The sequence below is a fragment of the Chelonia mydas genome, chromosome 5 (assembly GCF_015237465.2).
Source record: "Chelonia mydas isolate rCheMyd1 chromosome 5, rCheMyd1.pri.v2, whole genome shotgun sequence".
Lineage (NCBI taxonomy): Eukaryota > Metazoa > Chordata > Testudines > Cheloniidae > Chelonia > Chelonia mydas.
The window spans coordinates 76,127,105-76,151,081 of record NC_051245.2 but is presented as its reverse complement, the minus strand read 5'-3'; the positions used below and the strand labels follow the sequence as shown (position 1 = coordinate 76,151,081).

The 23,977-nt window shown below is 40.8% G+C and overlaps 1 protein-coding gene across 1 annotated transcript in view; it reads right to left on the bottom strand.

Moving 5' to 3' along the window:
- SNX24 (sorting nexin 24) overlaps positions 1–15,342 on the bottom strand; it is a 139,091-nt gene extending 123,749 nt beyond the window's left edge. The window contains exon 1 of the mRNA XM_037901620.2: positions 15,038–15,342. Coding sequence (XP_037757548.1) covers positions 15,038–15,097 — 60 coding nt within the window. The 5' untranslated portion in view covers positions 15,098–15,342. The remainder of the gene's footprint in view (positions 1–15,037) is intronic.
- Between the last annotated feature and the right edge of the window lie 8,635 nt (positions 15,343–23,977).

Here is a 23,977-nt window from a genome sequence, read left to right as displayed (position 1 = left end):
CAAGGTCACTTCTATTTTGACCACAATGCAACAAAACATTGTTCTTTTGTGATATGATAAATAAAACACTGTCCTGCAGACTAAACATTTTTATCAGGTCCATTTCCACTTTTATAAGCAAAAACTATGTTGGGAGCTTGTTAGAAGAGTTAGAAGAGTTGCGGTTGGAAATAACCATGCAGGAAAGTCCATGAGCTCTTCACTTAAGGGTGTGATACAGCTATCTAGTTATTGTAAAAACTCATTTGAGAAATAGGCCATTAAGTTCTTAGCCCCTAAAAGATAATGGTTACATCTGTCATTACTTCCCCCCAACCCCCTTCAAATGAACAAGTTTTGGCAATTCAGTGTGCAACTATCAGAAAATAGTTTTGAATCTGCTGCATGTTGTTGGTAGCCTTCTTAGACTCAAGGTATTCTTCACAATCAAAGTCACTGTATATTTTATGAAGCATTATAAAATCTACTACTCCAACCTTGAAGCAGCTCAGGAGAATGTTTTGCTCTGGTACATGTTATGTTGATCATTACCAAGTATTTAAAAAACTGGAAACCAATTAAACTAAAAATGTCATTTATTTGGATGGAAAAAGAAAGAGCATAAGAATAAGGGTAGCTCTTGCAGGTTTGCCCATGTGACTAACTTACAGAAGATGAACATTTGGCTTTGAGCTACACTGTATTAATTGACATCAAACTCAAAGGCTCCTATCAAAATTCCTTACCCTCTATCAAGAAAACAGCAAGCTGCCTTAATTTGGTTCTACACATATTTAGCTCCAGCCCATCGGAAGAGGGAGACACAATTCCTTTAATAACGCCTAATAAAAACCAAGGAAACTCAAGGAAGTTAATTTTTACCAATTAATAAAGACACCTCACATGGCCATTCCTTTCTAGCAGTTAAAACTATATTTAGAATGTTATTAATGTTGAAATTAGGAACTTAACTTTACCATTAAATAATATTATCCCAAAATAAAGGGATAACAGAAATGGTAAGGGAAAACAATCTCTTTTAAAATCCAGATTAACAATGATCAGAAGTATCCTCCATATTTATCTTCCATAAATACATATCATAGCAAGCTGGTACCAAGAGGAAAGAAAAAAATAGTTGTCTTACTACTATGCAATATATTCCCCACATGTCCGAGTAATCCCAGCATGAAGACTGTTTTATCTTCTAAAATAAACAAACAACTATTACTCTGGAAATGGCCAGCCTTGTTTTACACACCTACATGGACCCACACACTTCACTCCAGCCCCTTTGAAGCTTGAAATATAATATTTCCATAATAAACTCTCCCAGCACACTTTGTATGGTGATCTACACAGAATTATGTGGACTTTGTAAATATATAACGTGAGAAAATGATCTAATTGTGGTCATGAAAGCATTCTGAAATAATATTGTAATTCAGTGTTCTGAAATAAGAAATTTGAAACAACTTCCACCATGAAACGACTGCCTTGTTAAGTCACAGGTGTTTATGCAACAGATAAATGTAAAAATGCACTATTAGGAATCATCCATTTCATGAATATTTAAAAGCCACAGAAGAACTATGGGATCAAAATAGGTAGCAACACATAAAAGCTTCTTTACATACTGGAGGCTGTCATGTGAACACAAAACTGCTTCAAGAAATCTTCTGTCTGACACTTCAATAATGAAGTCAATTTAATGTTACCATAAAAATAAGTGTTCCTCCAGAAATCTAAGTTCACAGTCCAGAGTTTACATAGGAATGATAAAATATTTTTAAGATGTATCGATGATCAATGAAGAGAACAAGAAGACTGAATTTAAAATAAACCAGGAATGCACATATAAACCAGCAAAGATTATTGAAGTCTCAGATCTTTTTATATTTTTAAAATTCTATTTTTAGTATCACTTGGTTTGGAATTCTTTTTGTTAAAAGGATATTTTTGATCTGACCATTTTTGGCTCTTGTTATTTAATCATAGCATATTAGGGCTTTTTCCTCACTCTTTTGAAAATTCTGCAGCTATACCTAATTTATTCAACCACTGTTGTATCATTGAAATGCACACGGAAACTCTTTTAAAGTTTTCCTTCCTGCTCACCCACAGGTAATTTGTCAAAACTGAGTGATATGACATCAGCAAATTTAAAAATATATATTCCAAAGAAGAAAAACTGCCTAGAACTTCATATCTGTTCCACTTTTGTTTAGTTCTTTAGACTGGGCACCAGTGGCAAATGCAAAGCAGTAGAAAAACTAAGAAGTCATTTTAATTTTGCGATGTATGATGTTTGGAGAGAGAGGCAATTAATTCATTTTGCTGGAAAACCTGGCTTTGCAGGAAGATTATTGAAAGTCTGGGCCATAGACATCAGTGATGTTTGAACAAAAATACTGAAAACCTGCATGGAAGATCTGACATAGACAAAGATTTGAGACCTCTAGAACTACTGAAGAATAGATCAAGAAAGAAGATGGGGATATTCGAATCCACAGGAGAGACTTGGGAGAGGAAGTAAACATCAAAATATTTTGTCTGGATGCTTTGACACTCAAGCAAGAAGATAAATTGAGAGGAAAAATATTATGGGGGTTAGGGAAACATCTCATTCTTCTTTTCTGTTTAATTCCACAATAACTTGGCCTACAACAAATTTACTTTACTTTGGTCTTTATGAGATGAGTTTGTTTACAACTTGTAAGCAACTGCAATATTTTTGGATAACTGAATGACATTACAATACAGCTATTAATCCATTAACCTAAAATCTAAATAAAATTAGCATGTCCATTCTTCTTCCCACCCCAAAAGCATCAAGAGAGTCAAGTCAGATTACAGCAATCACCATAGCTTGGCTTCAGGAGTGGCCAGGCATGCTTCTTCCAGCTCCCGGAGAGATTCTGATGTCAGAAAAGGAGGATGGGGGGAGGGAGGAAAAAAAACAATAAAAAAACAACAGAGATCTGTGGAAGACCAGGAGTAAAGCCAGTCAGCTGAAATGCATCTGATCACATTTCATAAAAGCAGCTTCTCTGTAATCAATAAATACTCACTGCCACCCAATTGATTGTTTTACCACATAATCAAGATTCTTAATTTGTGCTTATATACAAGATGATGGGGGAAGCTTTAAATTTCATTATTCTCCAAACTGAATATACTGCAGTGTATGAATATTTTCTGCACAGGTGTAAAAACTGAATCCCTTTAAAGAGTGAATCAATTAGACTGAGACAAAACAGAAAAAATAGAATAATTAATTTCATTAATTTTTACACAATTTTCATGCTACTTTGATGGGAGAAAAAAATCATCTACAGTCAAGTTCCATACCATCTTCACCTCTACAATAAGTCAAAGCAAAGCATGTTAGGTCAGTCTCCTGATATAGCAGGAGCTACCACATGGGAAGTGATATTTACGAACATTAACTAATCTTCACAACATCCATGGTGAGGAAGACAAGTATCAACCCCAGCAACAGATGATCATATTTTAAGAGCGATCTTTAGAACTCCTATGCCAAGGAAAAGGAGACTTACGTGATTCTCATCTAGAGGCCCCTGTCTTAAGTGGGACTTGTCGGTAGTACTGTTATACAAATAAATAATAATATCTGAAAACATACAGTGTATCTATGACAGAGTTCTGGTGTCACTTCTCATTCAGTACCTATTCCAAAGTAGACTAGTGATGACTATCGCATTGAAAGTCTTTTCCATTTACAAGTCTCGAGTGGTTAACGTTGATTGAAATAGGAAGGGGAGTGCTCATTCCACCAGCAAATCAGGTTCAGTGCAGACTACTACAAAAAGTTCAAAGCTCAATTAACATCATCTGTTCTTAGGACTAATAAGCTTAGCTGGCAAGCAGGACTCTGTTTTTTATGTCAGTCATAATTTTAAAAAAATGGATCATTTGTTTCTCTTCTGGTTGTATTTGTAAGGGTATGTCTACTCTAAAAAAAACCCTACAGCAGCACAGCTGTGCCACTGTAGCACTTCAGTGTAGACACTACCTAAGCCCATGAGATGGGTTCTCCCATTGACACAGGTAAACCACCTCCCCAACAGGCAGTAGCTAAGTCAATGGAAGAATTCTTCCATTGACCTAGCACTGTCTACATTGGGAGTTAGGTCAGCTTAACTATGCTGCTCAGGGGTATGGATTTTTGACACTTTTGAAAGATGCAGTTAAGCAGACTTAATTTTCTAGTGTAGACCAGGCCTAAGACTGGTATTTTCTCAGTGATTTGGGGGAAGTAAAGTCCTTAACTGGCTGTTTACTAGCATCTGTGTGAAGAAGCCAGTCATTTTACTCTTGTATTTCTACTTGATGCTGTGTGGACAAAACATGCTGACACAAGTATCTCAGTCTGAACACATTCTGCCAAAATAGTTTTTTGATGGCACCATGCCAACAGTACTTTTACCAGTTCATACTACAAATACAGACAAAGCCTACAACACATCATGGATTTATGTATTTTTGCTGTCATGCACGCTGAATAGCTCTATTGTTTAATTCTCTGAGCATATCATTTTTTCTCCAAAATACCAACTAGCTATTTCTGAAGAATATTCCTCAGGTTCTACAATTAACAATTGTGATCCATTGTCAGAACATCTGGAATTCAGGGCCTTCCAAACTATGACTCTGCAGAGATGCTGGAACTAGGGGTGCTCCTGCACCCCTTGGCTTGAAGTGGTTTGCATTGTATACAGGGTTTACAGTTTGGTTCAATGGCTCTCAGCACCCTCACTGTAAAAATTGTTCCAGCACCGCACTTGATACAGTTAGTCATAGTCTGCTGCTTGTGTATACCTGTTCTGAAATCTCCAAGAACTCACAGTAGTAATCAATTCACAGTGGTTTCCTAAACAAATTCAAACAGAACACCCTCCTAGCTTTTTCACTACAATTTCATGGCATTGCATCAGCTTTGTTTATAAGCCTTTCACAAGTGATTACAGATATCCCAGTGAGCTAATGTCTATTATTTGAGCACTCATCCCAGGTTAGAAAAAAATCTATCTTGGTCTTTAACTGATTGCTATGTATACATAGATAATATTTTCAAACAGATTTTGTATTGTTTTTGCTTTCATTTCCCCACGTTCAGTGATAGCGGTCTTCGGCAAATTTTCCATGGCATTCTTTAAGGTCCCTTGCCCAAATTAAAAATGTTATCTATTCTATCTTTAACAGACTAGCTGATCATAATGATCCCTTTTGGCCTTAAAATCTACGAACAAACATGAGGGAAAACTGACTAAGCAGAAGAAAGAGTTTAACTAGCTATACTGAAACTGCTGCCAAGTATCCAAAGTAAAAAAAACAGAGGAGGAAAGAGAGAAAATATTATTTTTGTATAAATACCCACACACACACACATTTTCTGAAATCCCTTTCAGTCAGTCATCTTTGGTATAAACTGTCTCTAAGTCAGTTATATACAGACCAACTGATTCATATTGTCTTTAGAAATTAGAAATTAAACAATTGCGTTTCGTAAATAGTATTCTTCTGGCGTTACATTACTTTGACATTGATGTGCCAAATCCTGTTTATCTTCTTCCTCTTCCCAAATATAATGTACCTACAGTGCTGTTGGGACTGCCAGATGGAGAAATTGTACTCTATGACATTCAGATGCTTTCTTTGCAGCTGTGCCTATGAGAAAAAAATGCCCAACTGTTGTTTAAGATGGACTCCATATTTGTGTCATTTTCTTGAAAATCCAATGGAATTGGCGCAAGTAACTTCTCCATTGCTGATTCACTATAACTTGTAACACAATGTTATATTTAGGGAGCTCTCAGAAGATAGGCTGGTGGAGAAGAAGTCCCAGCACTTATTAATTTAATGAACACTCAAGTCAGACTCAGTCTGCTCAGGCTTATGGCAATATTTTGTTCACACAGCTCAGAGGCTTAATACAAGTGTTAGAATGCTACTTTTACATAAACTAATTAGTATAATCACTCCCACAGAAATCACCTATGCTTACAAAACCACTAGAGCCTTCCATGTTTGAAAAAAATACAGAGGATACAATCACGTAAGAAAGTATTTGCTAGCTTGGTTTCTCTATAGTCAGTCTTAATGCAGAGGAATGTTCAGGTCTTTGCTTCTTTGATTCTCATTCAGTCTTTTAAATGAAGGAGTAAGAGCACAGATACACAATCTAAAGCATATTTATCACGATAGTAATTTCAAAAATGTTAGAGTAAAACTCAGCCAACTCATCAATAATTTTATAGGCAAGATAAAGGCTCCAGACTTCTTTTTAAACCATCACAATATTTGAAGGCATTATATATTCATATCTATCTTGTTTCCAGAAAATCTGTTACTTAAAAGGAATTTGGGGAATAGTGTTAAAAAAGTTAATTAAAAACACTGTAAGCATATATGTCAGTCAAACATGACCTCTCTGCTCTACAATGTGTTTAAATGGATGTCATCTTGACCTGCAACATACCAATGTAAAATTTTTTGGTCAATATAAATCAAATGAGCACTAATTTATTCAGCAGGTTTCCCAGTATCTGAATCAACATTAGAAATCTAACTAGTATTTGTTATTCTGTTATTGACAAAGGAAGCATATTTAAATGATAACAAGTACTCATGGGCGTCATTTTGAAGTTAAATTGTTCCCTAAGGATATCCTCAGTAAACATCTACATTTAAAGGTCATTCACTGCCAAATTATGAACAACTGTTGCATTTATTAGCACAGGCTCAATAGTTTGGAAGCTACAGTCATCAATTCAAACTGACAATGAAGTTTAATTGTCCTCTAGTATTAAATGAGGAACTCAGACATTTTCCATAAGTTTTTTCACCATCTGGGGTAGATTTTCAATTTACTGAAGTATTATGGAAAGATGGCCCCCTGACAAAATTGGGACACATCAAAGCCATTGCTTAATTATAATTTTTTTGAGAATTGTTTTAAAAGATACATCAGAGAGAACAGGTCATATGTTTCAAGAGCTAACTTTTAGTTTGTGGAGTTGGAAGGGGGGTGGATTCTCCCAGTATTCTTGTTGACAGATGTGAGGGGATTCTAAAATTATAAGTGCTGTATTATAGCCTCTGCCTTCATTGTCCTTTCCCAATCGCCTTACTTTCCCTGCATCAAGCTTTTCAACATCATTCCTGCAAGTTCTTCTTCATCCCTCCCTTCTCAGTTTCCTCTCTCAGACTGGGAAAGAGTGAAAAAGAGAGGAAGTTTTTAGCTTCTGTGGTGATTTAGTTCTGTCCCTGCCCTCCAAGGTTACTTTATGCCTCCGTAGCCAACTGGCACCACACAGATCATTGTCTACGTCTTCCTTCTATTGCTGACAGATTCAGAGAATAGTAGCAAAGGAAGGAGATGGAAACACTGAGCAGTAGCTGCTGGCCAAGGAGACGGAAAGCAGCCCTGAAGGGAGAAAACAGAGCTCACACAGCTAAGGTCAAGAGCTCTTCCCACCTCTCTCCTTCCCAACCAATGAGAACAAACTGTGGAGGGATTAAGAAAAGAGGGATTGGGGTTATTCTCCGCAAATGCCAAAAGACAACCTCCCCTCTGAAAGAGGGATAATTGGGAGGAAGGGGAAAGAGTGCAGTTTGCTGTGTGCTCTATATTGTGAGCCGTATGGAGCTGTCGGAGGGTGGGTCTTACACTCCTCCCCTCCTCCCACTTCACATCAGTGATCAACCAATATCACTGTTCACTAGCATCTTTTCTGATGCCATCAAGACTGTCACCACCACTGCACCTCTCAAAAATTTTTTTCTCAATCTAGTTTCCTCACAGCAGCTAGAAATCTGCCCTTTCTCCACAGAACCTCCTCAAAAACGTCCGGCCTGCCTTCCATGCCACACTAACTTCATGGTTCTCACACTGGTTTTCCTTTTTTCTGATCCACACTATAGCCTTCTTCTCCTTCGCCCAGGTGTTGAAGGTGACACTATTGGTCACATCTCTCTCAACTGCCTGACACAGTTCACTGGAGTTATGAGAATCCTCCTCTTTTGATTGGGCTCCTACCAATCCAAAAGTTATTGTTTACAGGGAAGGGGGAGAGTCTGGTAACGAGTAGTCCCATAACAAGAGATTTCACCGTTATGTTTTGTATCTTAGATTTTTAATGAAAAAATTAACACAGGAATTTACTTAAGACTGGCAACACAAGAGGAATAAAATAGAAGTAAAACTTCCAGCACCTTGTCCACTTTCACACTAATACACACAGTACATCCAGATCAGTTGCGGCATCAGCTGATAGCACAGCAAAGGAGATATTAATTTTGACATAATCTAGGCTTGTACCCCTTATTATATCTATCCAATCCCAAACTAACCAAACTTGTATTTTGCAACTGCAGCTGTTTTTAGTACCAGGAACACACTTACGAGGCATATTGGGATGGAGCAGGAGGATCCTGATTCTCAGGCTCTGATGGAAGAGCTGGCACAGTTTCCTCTTTCTTTTGCGGCCTGAAGATGTGGTTTAGTTTTGGATCCACCACCTGAGAAATAATTCTGTCCACTCCAGCTTCCAGCATCCCTGACTGAATCACACTCTGTCTCAGATCATTTCATAACTGGTTTTTGTTCATTGTTGGGTTCCACTCCTGTTTGTCCAGATGGGTCCCCTTGAACATCTCCTTTCCAAACTTAACCTTGGTTGTGACACCCAAATCTCTATCCTTCTTCACTATTTTAGCCCATTTCTCATTTTCCACCTGCTTCAACCTCATCAACTCCTGACTCTGCCATAACTTTTTCCAACTCAGCATATTCAGCTATCTTGTAATTGGTAAAAAGCCACTTCACCTCAAATTCCAGCATCTCTATCCCATTCAGTATCCCAAATTTCATATTGGTCCCTTTTATAACCTACAGATTCAATGTGACCCTTGATTCTCATGTAACAGAACCATAAAACCATAGGGTCAGATGGGATTGCAAGATTTAACCCCCTGCCAAAATGCAGGATTTGTTGTGTCTAAACCATTCAGCACAGATGCCTATCCAGTCTCCTTTTGAAAACCTCCAGTGAAGGAGTTTCCACAACCTCCCTAGACAGTCTGTTCCATTGTCCTACTGTTCTTAAAGTTCGGAAATTTTTCCTGAGATTTAACCTAAATCTATTATGCTGTAGTTTGAACCCACTGCCTCTTGTCCTGCCCTTTGTGGAGAGAGAGAACAACTTTTCTCCATCTTTTTATAACAGCCTTTCAAGTATTTGAAGACCGCGGTCACGTCTACCCGTCCTCCCCTCTTCCCCACCCCCGCATCTCCTCTTTTCCAAATTCAACATACCAGTTCCTTCAGCCTTTGCTCATATGGTTTGCATTCCATCCCTCTGATCATCTTTGTCATTCACTTCTGAATCCTTTCCAGTCTCTCTACATCCTTTCTATACATTGGTGGCCAAAACTGGACACAGTACTCCAGCTGAGGCCTAACCCGCCCTGAGTAGAGTCTTCCCGTGACTTGCATGCTATGCCTTTGTTAAGGCTACCTAAAATTGCATTTGCCTTTTTTTTTTTTTTTTTTGCAATAAGATCCAAAAGAATGGAAGCAGACATGACTTGGCCACTGACACTTTTATATTCAGCAGTTCAGCAAACTGTGGCTTCCTGGATCAATGATCCTATTCATGTTGCTTGACTTTTAAATAAACTTCTGTAGTAACTGATTATCACCTGTCATTGCAGAAAGTGAAATTGTTTCCTATGGGACATCCCTCCTCTTCAGGATCCATTATTCTGTCTATTAAAGAAAAGCGCTTTCTGTTGCACCTTGTAGCCATGATATCTATCACTGTCTACTAATCTATAAGATTTCCAGACAATTCTGCCGCTCCCATTGTCACACCAACCATTACTTAGCCATTGGCCCCATTCCTGAAGCTTCCAGCTATACATGGCTATATACCAGGCTCATGTAGTCATATCAGCAGGAGAATCTCTCATACTGTTAAGCTTTAGGGAGACTCATCCATTCTGGACCACTCTTTGATGAACCATGGATAAAGAATTGGCTCCATTACGCAAAAACATAAGGCAAACAGACATACCGCATGTCCCACCAATAAGGCTAGATTTAAGTTTGTTTTCTCTTACAGGTTTTTTTTTTTAAACCAGCGATCAAAATGATTCTGGTGTCTAAGCATCTGGTTGGATCTCTGAGGAACCTAATGGATTGGTGCAAATGGATACAGCACTGTGTTGCCAAGTACAACAGAGCAAGAACCAGTTGTGCACTTTGTGAACAGTTAGCCAGGAGGCGAGGAAATGTGAAGGGAAACCCAACAATTTATTACAAACAGAAGTGTAGATTATATTACTACTACTTTGAACTTTCTTATATAGCATCTCCCATCCAAGAATTCCAATATGTTTTACAGGTTGTATTAAGCCGTAGAACACCTCAGTGGGGTAGAGAACTATTGTTATTCCTGATGGGGAAAGAGACACAGATGACAGATGCCAGGTCACATATATCAAATGCTCTGAAACTGAACTTTGTACAAAGAAGTAATAAATTCTATCCTTTGCTAAAAATGCTTCTAAATTGGTAAAAATGTATGCAAATTCTTAAGGATTCTTATACCACTGCTACTGAAACAGAGCCTGATTTTCAACTGAGCGCTCAAAAACTAGGGCCAAATCAAGGTAACCTGGATCCCTAAGCACACTATATATCTCAACGCTATATTTTGCTTAAACTCTCCCCTCCCTCCTAGGTGTAGCAATAGGGACTCTCTTCTCTTGGGAGCAACAGGGATAGCAGTTGGGATTCCCTCTTTCCCATGGAGAATGGGGTGGGGTAGGCCAGTACTTACTCCAGCAGGCAGAGTGTATCTGCTTGGGTGGGCGGGCAAGGCCTGCTGCACTCTTCTCCTCCTGCCATACACAGAGACCTCTGTTGGAATGGTTTTGGCTTTCCTTCCCACCCCCAGAACAGTAGGTCCTGACGTTATCATCGCAGTGAGATCCATACGGCAGTTCGCCCCTCGCTCTCAAAATTACTCCCTGGGGCTGGGATCCACTACCCAAAGTTTAACAAACAATGATCGCGCATACAGAAACAACTTTGTTGTTAGAAGGAATTTGAACCTGGGACCTTAAAACACCAAGTTATAATTTCCTGGCTTTGAGACATTTTGTTGTGGAGTTCTGTTTTGTTTTCTTTTGTAACTGTAACAGTCTAGTACTTTTTGCTAATGTATAAATTTCTTTAAGAATGTTCATTGTCCAAAATTAACTGTCTTAAAATGAATCCAAAGAGGAGAGAGTCTTCCTCCCAATCTAAGAGTCCTGGTAGGGCTGCAGGAATCAAGTCATGAACTTAAAGGCCAAAATAATTAATATTTCTCCCCACATCCATCTGTTTTCAGGTGAATGAAAGAACACTGAAGAAACAGAATAAGCAGGAAACATAGCTGCTAAGTTTTGTGCAGCTCCATGTGTGGCATTTACACAAATTATTTAATATGCTAGTTTGCATAGTTGTAAAGATGTAAATAATTTGTATATAACAACAAATTCTGACTTTAGTGCTCATGCAACCTTGGAAAATGAAGCCTCCTGTTTATCTCCAGGCAGCATCAGGGCAAGCTCCCCACACAACACACTGCCCTGGCAGTATGCCTGATCTTGTGTGGGTTGGGGGAGGGGAAGTAGAACTTCACCTACAGGTAACAGGGATAGTTTAGTCTCCATGGCCTATGAAGTTCATGGCCTCTCTAATAAGTCTACCAGTTAGTGCAAAGTCTGGTGATTTTTGGAGGTGAATCAAAGATAATAAAGGGGCCACCAACATCCATTAGATGGGAAAAACTTTTAAACCCCATTGCGTTGAGCTGGATTCCTACTGGTGAATGACAGGCAAAATGCAATGAAGTTCATTACCTATGTCCTCAGGCAGCCAGTGCCTTAGTAAGTACTAATTTTATACTTTTAAGATTGAGGTTTGTTTTCTAGAAAGATAAGTCATTATAATAAGTTCTGACTTTTTTGGAGCTTACACAAGATGGGGTCTTCCAGTCTCTGCATATGCAAGAACATCTCTGCACACTGCTCTCAGATATTATAGGATTTGTTTGAAGAAGACTATCTCATGTTGTTACTAAAAATACATCATCATTAGGGTTGCAGATTTGCCACAACATTTATTTTTTTTAAACCAAAAAACCATGGAACAGTCACAGCTTACTAAATTACTATGACATCTCTGCGATTTTTTATAGAAAATGCCTTCCCTGTCGCCTGACTGAGGGGGCACTGACCACCCTCAGCAGTACCTCTGTCCCAGCACAACCACCTGAAGACCAATCCGGTGAGGAGGGCCTGGGGAGAGAGCCCATCCCACACTCACTCCTGGTAGCAGTGGCTCCTGCAGCGCCTGTTCCATGGGGCTAGGCTGGGGTCGGGCCCAGTGTCCCACTTTGGGCATTGTGACCTAGTGCATAGGGTCACAGCCCCACTCAGGTTTAATTCCCCCCACGCTCCTGTCATGACAGAGGGGCAGGTGAGCTAAGCCAGTGGCACTGCTACTCCATGCACCAGGTTGCAATGCCTGCCTTGCCGCACAGCATCCAGACCTATGGGACAGGAGCTGCAAGAACCTCTGCTGCAGGATGAGACACAGACAAAACAGGAAAATCATGCTGTGACATTTTCCCACTGTGACAAACCTGCAGCCATCATCATCATCATCATCATCAAGGCAAATCCCAAAGGAAAGACACAGCCTCTTTGCAGATCGAGCATCACCCGGATCGGTACCTAGCTACAACAATAAAACAAATACTAACATAATGTCCAAATTCATCTCTACATGTTTTGCAACATAAAATCATTTCAACAATTATATAAAGCTACTGTGAGGCTAATCAGCCAGAGCCGAATTCATAACACAGAACTCTACCACTTCATCTACAGAAGGTGTGTTGTTATCCTCAATAAGCAGCCCAGAGAGTGCAAGACAACACACATTTCACCACTGGTTATCCAACTATTTTTGTCAATTAGCACTAGAATGATGGGTGCCAGGATTCATTGGTTCTATTCCTGGTTCTAAGAGCAGAGTATGTTCTAGTGGTTAGAGACAACGTAGCGAAGTATAACACTACTCCTATCTGGGTCACCTGTTGGGACTGAACCTGGGATCTCTGGATCGAAAAGCATGGACTTCTATCATGTGATCTGGTACTATACCAATTATCATGCAAGTATTAGTAGACTCAAACCTCTGTATATGGTCTAGCCACGCAGGGGCACAAATTCATACTGTGTTGATATGGGTTAAATAAGCATATAATTTGGCCCAGTTCATCTGAAAGCCAGTGTTGAAAATAGATGAGACTTATTTCCCTCCCAGCTATGCTTCCAGCGACCTTGTGCAATTTTTCAGTTACCTTAGCTGTAAAATGAGCAAAGATGCTTGCCACTCCTAAGGTAGGTGTATGAGACCTTCATTAATAATCGGTGTGAGGTGCACAGAAATACTAAGAACAGCGAGCAAAATTGCTGAGATTTGAACCCAAGGTGGCTTGGTTTGTAGCTCAGGGTGCTTACCCCTAAGCTACAGAGTACTACTTGGAGGAATCTATCTCTATTTTACCAGTTGTGTAGGAATGAGAGACAAGCCTACAGCACGTGCCACCAACACACAAAATACATGACATTTAGCAGGCCCAAGGAAGATGAGAATATAGATTCTCTGACAAAAGTGAGAAAATCAACGGTAATCTTGTAACAGACAATGGAAGTCTAAACGTTGCAAAATGAGGTGGCGTTATTGGGAAATAAATCATTAGGAGTCCAAGAGCTGAAACTAATTGGCATAATAATCATGATGATGATGATGATGCTGCCAGCCTCCATCAGCCCCTTGTTAAATTTTCAAACAAGCACTTTTGTGCTATTCCATCTTGCCCCTTATGCTTGGTAGGAGCTCTCCATAAACATCCACAAAGTGACCTCATTATCCTCTTTCAAATCCCTGATTAAATTTTTTTTCCCCACAATGCCTACAAGAAACTTGACAGTGGATGGGCCTCTGGTGTACTGAGATCATACATAAGAATGGCCATACCAGGTCAGACCAAAGGTTCATCTAGTCCAGTATCCTGTCTTCTGACAGTGGCCAATGCCAGGTGCCCCAGAGAAAATGAACAGAACAGGTAATCATCAAGTGATCCATCCCGTCGCTCATTCCCAGCTTCTGGCAAAGAGAGGCTAGGGACACCATCCCTGCCCATCCTGGCTAACAGCCACTGATGGACCACAGCCTAGCGTGTTGTCCAATACTGCCGCACTGTTTCTTTGTATTCCCCCATCTGTCCGGATCCATCTGTTGTCACTTGTCTTATACTTAGATTGTAAGCTATTTAGGGCAGGGACCATCTTTTTGTTCTGTGTTTGTACAACACCTACTGCATCGGGGTCCTGGTCCCCACTTAGTGCTCATAGGTGCTACTGTATTACAATTAATGAATAAATAGTCACAATAAAACGGACCAGACTGCAGTTGTCTGCACGGTTGGTAGGGTGGGGCATGAAGATAGGCTCCAGCCTACCATGCTCCATCTCCTCTTATCCAACAGGTCTCAGCAAGCCACTGACCTGAGCAGCCACACCGCACGTGGATGTCAAATGGCACCAGGGTGCAATGCCCTGCCTCACTCCAAGGGGCCGGCCCTACGCGTCTACGAAGAGAGCCAGCATATGGAAAGGACAGCTACGAGCTGCCTGGCCACGGGCCTCCTGGTGAGTGGGTGCCAGCCATGCACTGGCTGTCTACGCCCCCATCGGCGATGCCAGCCAGCTCCCTGGCTGCACGTCCTCCAGCAGCCCAGGGTTCCAGCGCGGGGAGGCAGAGACCCGCCACCCGTGGGGATGGGGCCCCCGGTCCCTTCGGGACCGCCTCGGGGTGACGGTGCAGGGCACCAGCCGCACGCAGCCCGCCCCACCAAGCTGCAGAGCCCGCGGCCCCGGGCCTCCGCTCGGCCCCGCGCCAGCCCCTCACCGTGTACCCTCGCTCCAGCTCGCTCTCCTCGTAGCGGAAGGACGGGATGTACAGCTCCATGGCGCGCGCGGGCCGGGCCAGCGGCTGGGGCCGGGCACCGCAGCGCTCCAGGGCAGCAGCAGCTCCCCGGGACCGAGCCAGCTGCGAGCGCGTCACGTGACGCGCGGGGAGCCCACATGACGCCAGTACGCGGCGGGGGGCGGGCAAGGCCCCCAACGCAGCAGCCGGCCTGGGACCGAGGCGGCGCGGGGCCTCGGGCGCGCGAGGCAGGCAGCCCAGTGCAGCTCGCGAGCTGCCCAGCCAGGGAGCTGGGGCTGGAGCCGGCCCCTGGGCTCACCCAGCCCGTGGCCGCGGCAGCCGGCGCGCTGCGATTGGCCCCTCGGCGTGCTCGTTCCCTGTCCGAAACTCTCCGCTCCGCCACAGGGGGTCCCGGCCGGGTAGCGGCGCGGCCCTCAGGGAAGGTACCTGCCGGGCGGCCACAGCCGGCGGTATCCACCCTCGTGCCAGGCCATCATCTCCCGCGGCTTCTCCTCTGTGTGCGCAAAGGGGCGCGCTCGGCCTGTAGCTTCTCCAGCTGGGTCAGCATGGTGTGCTGGTTAAAAGCCTGTGGCTCACTCAGTTCTCCTCTAGCTGTCCTTAGGGTAAACATGATGATGCTTTTCCCTTAAATAGGCCAAGGGTTGTTTCCCCCCCCCCCCCCCCCCCCTTATAGTTGCATTCTTGTTCCTTCTCCGTCCCTTCAACGCTCCTAGAGATCCTCTCCTTTGTAAACCAGCCACGGAAACAGCGTTGTTACCGCCTAACACTGAAATGTGCAAAAGTGGTTTTTGGCAACTGCTGCCGTTGAAGTCACTGTTGTGCACTAGTGCTGATCATCTGTTTCTGCTATTTGCTCTCAAATCCAGTGCTGGTTGGCATAATTGCTGTAGCTACTGGTTGTGATGTCGGTGTAGAGGAACAAACAAATCACTTCCTAACCAAACAATATTGTTTTACACAGCTGCTTTAGTAATAGCAAAGAAACCGAAACAAAAACAGCTGTAGCATAGTATCAAACGTATCAGCACAGAGGTTTTTTAATATCTACCTCAAATTAGTAGACATTAAATTCATCTTTAATGTCTCATTCTCACCAATACACTTTCAAGTTGAGCAAATCCAGGCCCAACTTGCAAGAGAAACAGTAAAGAGAAATACAGAAAGTCACAAGTAGGATGGACTAAGAAAAACAAGTTCAAGAGTTTCTGAGGAGGCATCAGTCACTATTTGATAAATAGAAGGTAGCAGATAATAGCTATTATCTCAGGCCAGAACAATACTCCTGTATCCTGTTAAATCTTTCACTAGTCATACTATCTCCTGACACCATTTTCAGTTTACTGTTGACTCTACATCAAGGTCACCCAATATGGTTACCCAAGCATGAAAGGTGACAAGCAAATCAGTGAACAGTTGGAGTTTTAACACTCTATTCAAGAATCAAGCCAGGGTAACAGTTACAACCTTTAACTTTGAAATTGTTTACAATTCACATTCTGCTTTGAGTGGAAAAGGTCATTTTTGGCTGGATACGCTCTTGATAAATTTTTATTAATTATTTTTAACCATACAAGAGACAGCTTATTTTGGTTTATAAAGTGTGAGTATACTGGTTTCTAGGCCTAGGTACAAGAACTATAAAATCACATACTGTACACTGAACTAAACTCAATTAACAATAAGGAATCTCTCCTCCACCTCTGTCTTCCATACGAGAAAAAAAAAATGTCATCTATTCAAACCATGGCTTCAGAAAATAGATAGGCCTTGCAACATGCAATGGAGATAATCATTTTTTAACTCTGTTGCACTAATCAGGAGGGAAGAAGGGAGCAAAGTCTCTTCAGAACACCCTTTTCACCAGTCCAACAAACCTAGAGAGCATCTGCCTGAACATTCTCGATCTTAGCTGCTGGTATAGAACTTTGAGTCCAGAAAAAATTGTGGCCAGGAGCTTTCCTGTTGACTTCAGTGAATGTCAGGATTTGTAGTCACTAAAATACACAAAACCAAAACAATTTAGTGCATTTCATTTGTAAACTGACACCAAGTGTCTGCTTTAACAGATCCATTAAATTATGATTGTTTTGTACAGATGAGGAAAAAGTGGATTGTGTTCTGAAACATTTTGAATAATCAATTCGCCTGTCTGATGAAACTTCCATTAAAATGTCAGTTTTGCTCTACTGAACAAAATACAAAGGAAGGAGCAGATGTTTATTTGTTTGAGAGATTAATTTCATACAAACAAAATTTAGCCCAAAAGCAAATATCTGAATTGATCACAAAGTAAATTTTGGAGGTAAGATCTAAGTGAAATATTAGATGCATTTGATGTATCCCCAGGCTGCTTTGTAACTAACAGTTTATATAGCACTTTTCTCTCCCTTATGAAAAGCTTACTAGCCCCAAACATCAGCCATCCATCTTGAGGCAATAGAAGACAACAACCACCCCACAACATCACAGGAATCATAGATGCAGATGACAGTCTATATTACCTTTCCTCTTTGCAATTATGACAACTTAACAGACTTGAGTGCACGCGCGCGCACACACACACACACACTTACACTTTTGTTTCCAAGTTTCTCATTATTAAAGTGGTCAGTTTGGTCATTTTCCTCACTGTTCTCATTTATCTTTGGAGTTTTCCTGTAATCGTTGTATTTATATAGCATGTTAACACTATGCCCCTGCAGGGCTCTGGTTTCTATATAATGAAATAAAAACAAAAACAACATTGTTGCAAAAACAAAAAAAACCCCACCAACCCCCGCCTTATTAACTTTCAAACAAATCAAAGTAAATGATCTAAGTATTCATACCACATCTATCCCCATATCTCAGCGCCAAGATTATCAAGTGTGAAGTTTCCTTAGTAAGATGATGTAGTGAGCCACTTCTTTATTTATCCCCTCTATCTTTCCCTTGTTGTGGAAAAGCTAACTGAAGTGTGTTTTACATTTTGCTCTGTCAGGAAAGATCTGTGGCCAAGAGAGTCAAAGACAAAACCAGAATAAAAACATTTAAATGTTACACATTAAATATCTACACAATATAACAATACACAGTAAGCACTCACCTGAAACGAGGGCTGGCAAATTCATTGGCCATTCCCCTCTGCACAATGGCAGTACCTGAGCTATGTACTGGACTGTAGACTAGAAGCTGTAATAGTGGTTATAGAGCAACTCTGGTGCTGCTCCATGATGGTGGAGGTTCAGGCTGACAGAAATCCATTCCCATCCACAATGGGCTACCTGCTAGTGAGGTATTTGGGAGGATTTATATTGCAGGTAATTTCATCCAATTTTTTCCAGCCTCAGACATTAAACACACAGCAGTGGAAAAGGTAAGCTATGTAACAAATCTAAACTGTCCCCAAGTTTAGCACAATAAGATACCTTAATGAGAATAATTTTTATGGTAGCCAGGATTCTTCAGAAATGTTAAGCCCTGAGAGTCCTATAACCGACTTCTAAGTTTTATTCTGATCTCACATGATGTACACCAGAAATGATTCAGTTGAAGTCAGAGTTATTACACCAGTGTGAAACTAGTGCAAGAGTTTTGTTGTGTGGCATTATTTATGGTTTGTCAGTCATTTATTGATAATTTAGAAGGGCTACCTTTCTTCTTCCTAAAAGCAACAGAAAGGCTATTTTTTCCTCCCAAGAGCAATACAGTTCACTAATGAGAAAAGAGTTTGAGACATTAATCCAGTTGAAAATTCGATGATATATAATCAACCAAGAGGATGAAGGAAAATTATATAGCGAGCAGAATTTGAGCAAGAGGCATTAATATATTTTGTAATATTATTCAGTTTTCACAGTATATCATCATTAGCATGTGAAGCTTTAAAATTCTAATTTAACATAGAAATCAGGGTTTCTCTGCATGGCTGATAGACCTGAAATTGTCTTGGTTTACTACTAGCAACACATTTGGGGAACAAGAAGCCAAAAGGGCATAATTTATATGACCTGCACTACTAAAACTTATAGAATACAAATCATGGAGAGCCTGAAGTGAATGGAGATGCACTCTGGGATTCTTATTTCTTCACTTCAGAGAGTCTTCATTCAATGTAAGATCCTCATGAACCAAAAAGCATGGTAACATCTTTGATAATTTGAGCAGTGTATTAATCTTTGTGGTGTTGGCCTGCACATCTGAAATTATCTATGTTTACTTTAGAAATGAGTACATGTAACAGATGTGGAGAAAGCACTATGCTAATGTTGGGTATGTTTCTTTACCCTTTCCCTGTACCTCAGCTTATCTCTCTGCTATGGCACAGTCCAGAAATTTAGTCTTTTCAGGACTCTGTTATATATCTATATCTACAATACAGAGTTAAACCTCCGATAGAAGCAGAGAAACACAAAATCTGTACAGGAAAATATTTACTAAATAATTTGCATACATAATTTATTTATAACCCTTGAAACAATTATGAATATTGTCAATAACTTGTTTACAGACAACACTTTTGGGGTTGAGGATGTTCTTCCAAGTTTTAGTACTTGCTATTATCACAAGTTCAAATGCAAAAGCATAATTATGGGTGCACACATACATACAGCTCTCCTAGCGCTCTTCTCTGGGAGGGTTTACCCTTCTCAATTTCTGTGGAATGGTGTCCAAGTCCACGTCAGGGCATTCTAACTCGTCAAAGTTGGTAAACAAATGATAGTGCCACAGCCTCCTACAAAACTTCCCTTGAGTCTTTGCAACAACAGTCTGCAATTTGCACAGCCCAGAGCAAATTCTAATCATTCTCCTCTTCTCCACTGGGAGCCTGCAGTTTAATCCAACAAAACTGAAAGTCCCTGGAACACAATCATTACAGAAGACCCTTCTGATCCTTGTATTGCTGAATCCACCAATTTAGCAGGCTCGCACTCTTATTATAAACTCCTTTGCCACCTCTTGAGTTCTCATTAGTTCCATTTTCTGGATTTGCCCTGTCAAGCAACTTGCCTACAATGGAAGTTGCCTAAGTAGTTTCAAACAACCGATGAGCACACCTAGTGCCTGCCACACCCAATTTCTGGGTGATTCTAGCCTATCCAGTGGAGTCACCCTACCTGGTTGTGGTCAGTCTGCAGACAAAAAAAAAAAAAAAAGTATCCCAAAGCAAAAAAAAAGAGGAAACTGCGTATCCTCCACAGTTCCTTCCCTTATTTACACCACTAAATGTTGCAATGCAAACACATGGGTCAGATGTACAATAGCTTAATTTTGGCTATTCCTATATTAAAATATATAAGTCCCACTAGTGATTTTTAGAAGCAAAATCGTTAAAAGGATGAAGGACTGATGGGACACCAAAATTTTTGAACCAGAAACACGGTAACAGCTTTCCAGTGGTCATCTGTTGAGAATGAGCAGGCCCTTTTAAGAATTAGTTTCTACTCTTAATTAAAAATGGCATTGGGTAATTCAATAGTCAATGTTTTGCATTGGGTTCTGGATCAAAGCTGCTGATTTTAGCACAAAGATTTATTTCCCCCTTCTGTAGCTGCTAGCCCTACAAACTAGGCCTAGAATCTGAAAGTCAGGTATGAGCCTGCTAATTCAGAGCCTAACAAAGATTCTGCAAACTGAATTTACTCATCAATGTTGTTGATACATGACTCACAGATGCCAGTTCAGTCTTCCATACCCTTATTAGCTATGCTAATAGGAGTAATTAAGAGCTCTCTCTTATTTTAGTCAGTAAAGCAAGCTAGACTTTGAATACCCAGTTGGTTGGGCCAGAAGGTGCCATTTTTACAGGCAGTTTTCAGAGCAGAACAGCACTTTAAAACTGCATATTTATTGATTTTAAGAAAGAAGATAAAGAGGTTTACTTACTGGTAACAGTTGTTCTCCGAGAGTTGTCTTTGGGCATTCACACTAATAGGATTCAGCACCGCACAAGTTGCTGTATAGAGAAGCTGTGTCTGCTGGGGGTGGGGACAGCAATAAGGTTTTGCACTAGGATGGCATAACTGGATGTGTCTATATAAGAAAACTCACCCGCCAGTTCCTTTTCTCAAGGCTGTAATACAAAAAATTCTAAAACAGGGGACAGCAGGCAGATAGTGGGAGACCACTCTTGAAGAACAATTACCAGTACGTAACCTCTCTTCTTCTGTGGACCAACTCCATGTACGTTTATTTTGCAGCTCAGGAAGTGTCTGAAGATAGCAGAGCATCCCTGTCTGCTCCATTGCATAGGGAAGAGTATAGATTGGATGCAGGTGGAAGATAGATATATTCCACTACCACCTTAGGCTCCTGTGTAGCAAAATGTCCAGTAGTTATATGTCATGATACTTCTGCAATTTATGGGACTCTGTTTAACACCATTTTGGATTATTTACCTGAAGAGCAAAGAGAAGCTGCAAAGTGACTGGTTACTGAGGGAAGGACATTAGCCAGGTATGCTTGGAGGGCAGCTTAGGACACCTCAGGTTCAATGTTATGACCACTGGTATAGCTCTGAGAAGATACTCCTGGCTCTGAACATCGGGCCTTGCGCCAGACTCTTAGAAGCTAATTGAGGACCTACCCTTTGAGGGCACTGAACTTTTTTGTTACAAGTCAGATAACACTCTGGAAAAGATCAAGTCTGAGAGTTGTAGCTCCATCTCTGGGACTCTCTTCATGTGCATCTGCTGCTTAAAAAAAAAAAAAGCCGTATTACACAGGCTTTCTAAAGCAAATCTCCAGCTGCTCAGTAACAGCAGAGTACCCTACTTCAGAGGCGATATCAACCTCTGGCCTTTTCTAAAATGGCTCCTGTAAAAAGAACACAACATAGAAGCAGAATCCTTTGCTGTACATCATCCCAGCCACCAGCTCCCAAGCATCTGTTTTAATGGGATGCTCAAGAGCTTAAACTTCTCCCCCTATGGTTTGGGCCTCATCTTTCTTTCTTCTTCATTGTTTGTTCAAGGTTCCTGCAGAGCACTGGATATTAGATACCAGGCCCCCTCACTTTCCCTGTCCTCTGGGGACCCCCCTCTCACAAGAAACTCCTATTGGAGGGCTAAGCTCCCTTCTTCACAAAGGTGCTATAGATGAAGTTCCAGTGCAGCACCAAGGAGGAGTTTTACTCTAGATATTTCCTAATACCCAAGCAAGGAGATGGTCTGAGACCCATCCTGGACAGCAGAAACCACAACAGATATATAAAAACTTTCAAGTTCAGAATGTTGTCATCAGGGTACATTAACCCATCCCTGTCCATAAGAGACTGGTATGCAGCTTGTGTCTTAAAGGATGCTTGCTTCCATGTAGCAGAAAAACCTGCCCACTCCAAAATACCTCCAGTTCTGTGTGGGATCAAATCACTTCACTATCATCCTTTATGGTCTGTCCACAGCAATGATAGTATTCATAAAATGCCTCTTGACATTTGCAGCTCAATGCTAAAGGGGCTGAATCCCATTACTTGGAATGCACAGAGGCGCTCAGAGAAGAACAGATTTACCAGGGCTCAATTTTGCTGAGCTCCATCAACTTCAGCTCCTGGAGCTGAGGCCACTCTGGACCGCTGAGGATCAGGTCCCACTAACCTTAATCTCAGGAAGGGAGAAGTAGTAAATCATATGCTATTTGCAGTAAAGAAAGAAAGTTCAATTCCTCCTGCCATGACCCAGACTTTTTTCATATAGGATATGAGGAACTGTTTGCTTGGAACATTAAAACTTTAAATTACACAGATTTCACCATGAGCTGGAAGCAAGATGGCAGGTTCCCTCTCTTTATTAACATTTTTAAATAGTTGGAATATACATATATTTACAGCTAGATGATAGGATATGTTTTTACAGCTACAGTTTTTCTTAAGACTGTGTGCAAAGCCAATGCTAGCATTTCTTTGCTAGCCTTTCAAGTATGGCAATCTTAGCCTCAAATCTCTTGAAATAAACTGCAGTGGGCTAGGAATATGCATGTCTTTTTTCAGCCTCGAGGCAAAGCAGCAGAAAGATATTGGCCAGATCTTTTGTCTGGATAACTGAAATCCCTTGCTGATAAATCTGTTTCAGACATCATGCCAAGTAGAAACATCCCTTGGTCATAGGTTCATAATAATGACTGATTCACAGCACTGAATACTCAGCTATTCTCAACAGTTCAAACAAACTTTTGGCTTGGAGTAGAGTAAGTTCTGTCACTGTTACAGACTAGTTGCATCTCTGTCTCCATTCTGGTGTCTCTGAGTGCATTCCCACAAGGCCCAGTATTTTGATCAACTGTTCTGACCCAGCAGGTCCAACTGATGTCAAAATACACAATGGAACTTTTAGTGCACAGTAGCAGGGACCACACGGATGGATGACTATAATCCCTGCTGCCTGCAAAACCACCACAAAAATCTTCTGTACTGAAGTATAATCTGGGTATATGAAATTCTAGATGTTCTTTGCCTCATACAATTTTCAGTATTTTATTTCTGGTCATGAGAGATTTATATGTAACCAGCAGGATAACTGTCTCAAGTCTATCCTGACAATTTGTCTTAAAGGACTTTAAAAAAAAAATTGGCAGGTATCCAAACAATCGTTAAAGTGCTGTCTTGTCAGAAAGCATTCAAAAAGCTGCTGTCTTTGGCTGTTTGAAACGTGTCCCATTTGCAACTCCTTTATGTGTTATTTCCAAGCATTACAAACAAACAAAATAAAATGGCTTTGACTTAACCAAAAATTTAAGTCTCAATTTATTTTTCCTGGACAACATCACAGAATTTTGTGCCAAACGTTAAGGCTGGGAAACAAATTATAGCAAAATACCATAACAACAAGCAGCAGCTGGTTAGTGGACATGTCAGATTTTCACATAAAGTTGTCTGAAAATTTGGAAGATAATTAAAAAGATCAAATAATGGTTTACAACCTTCAC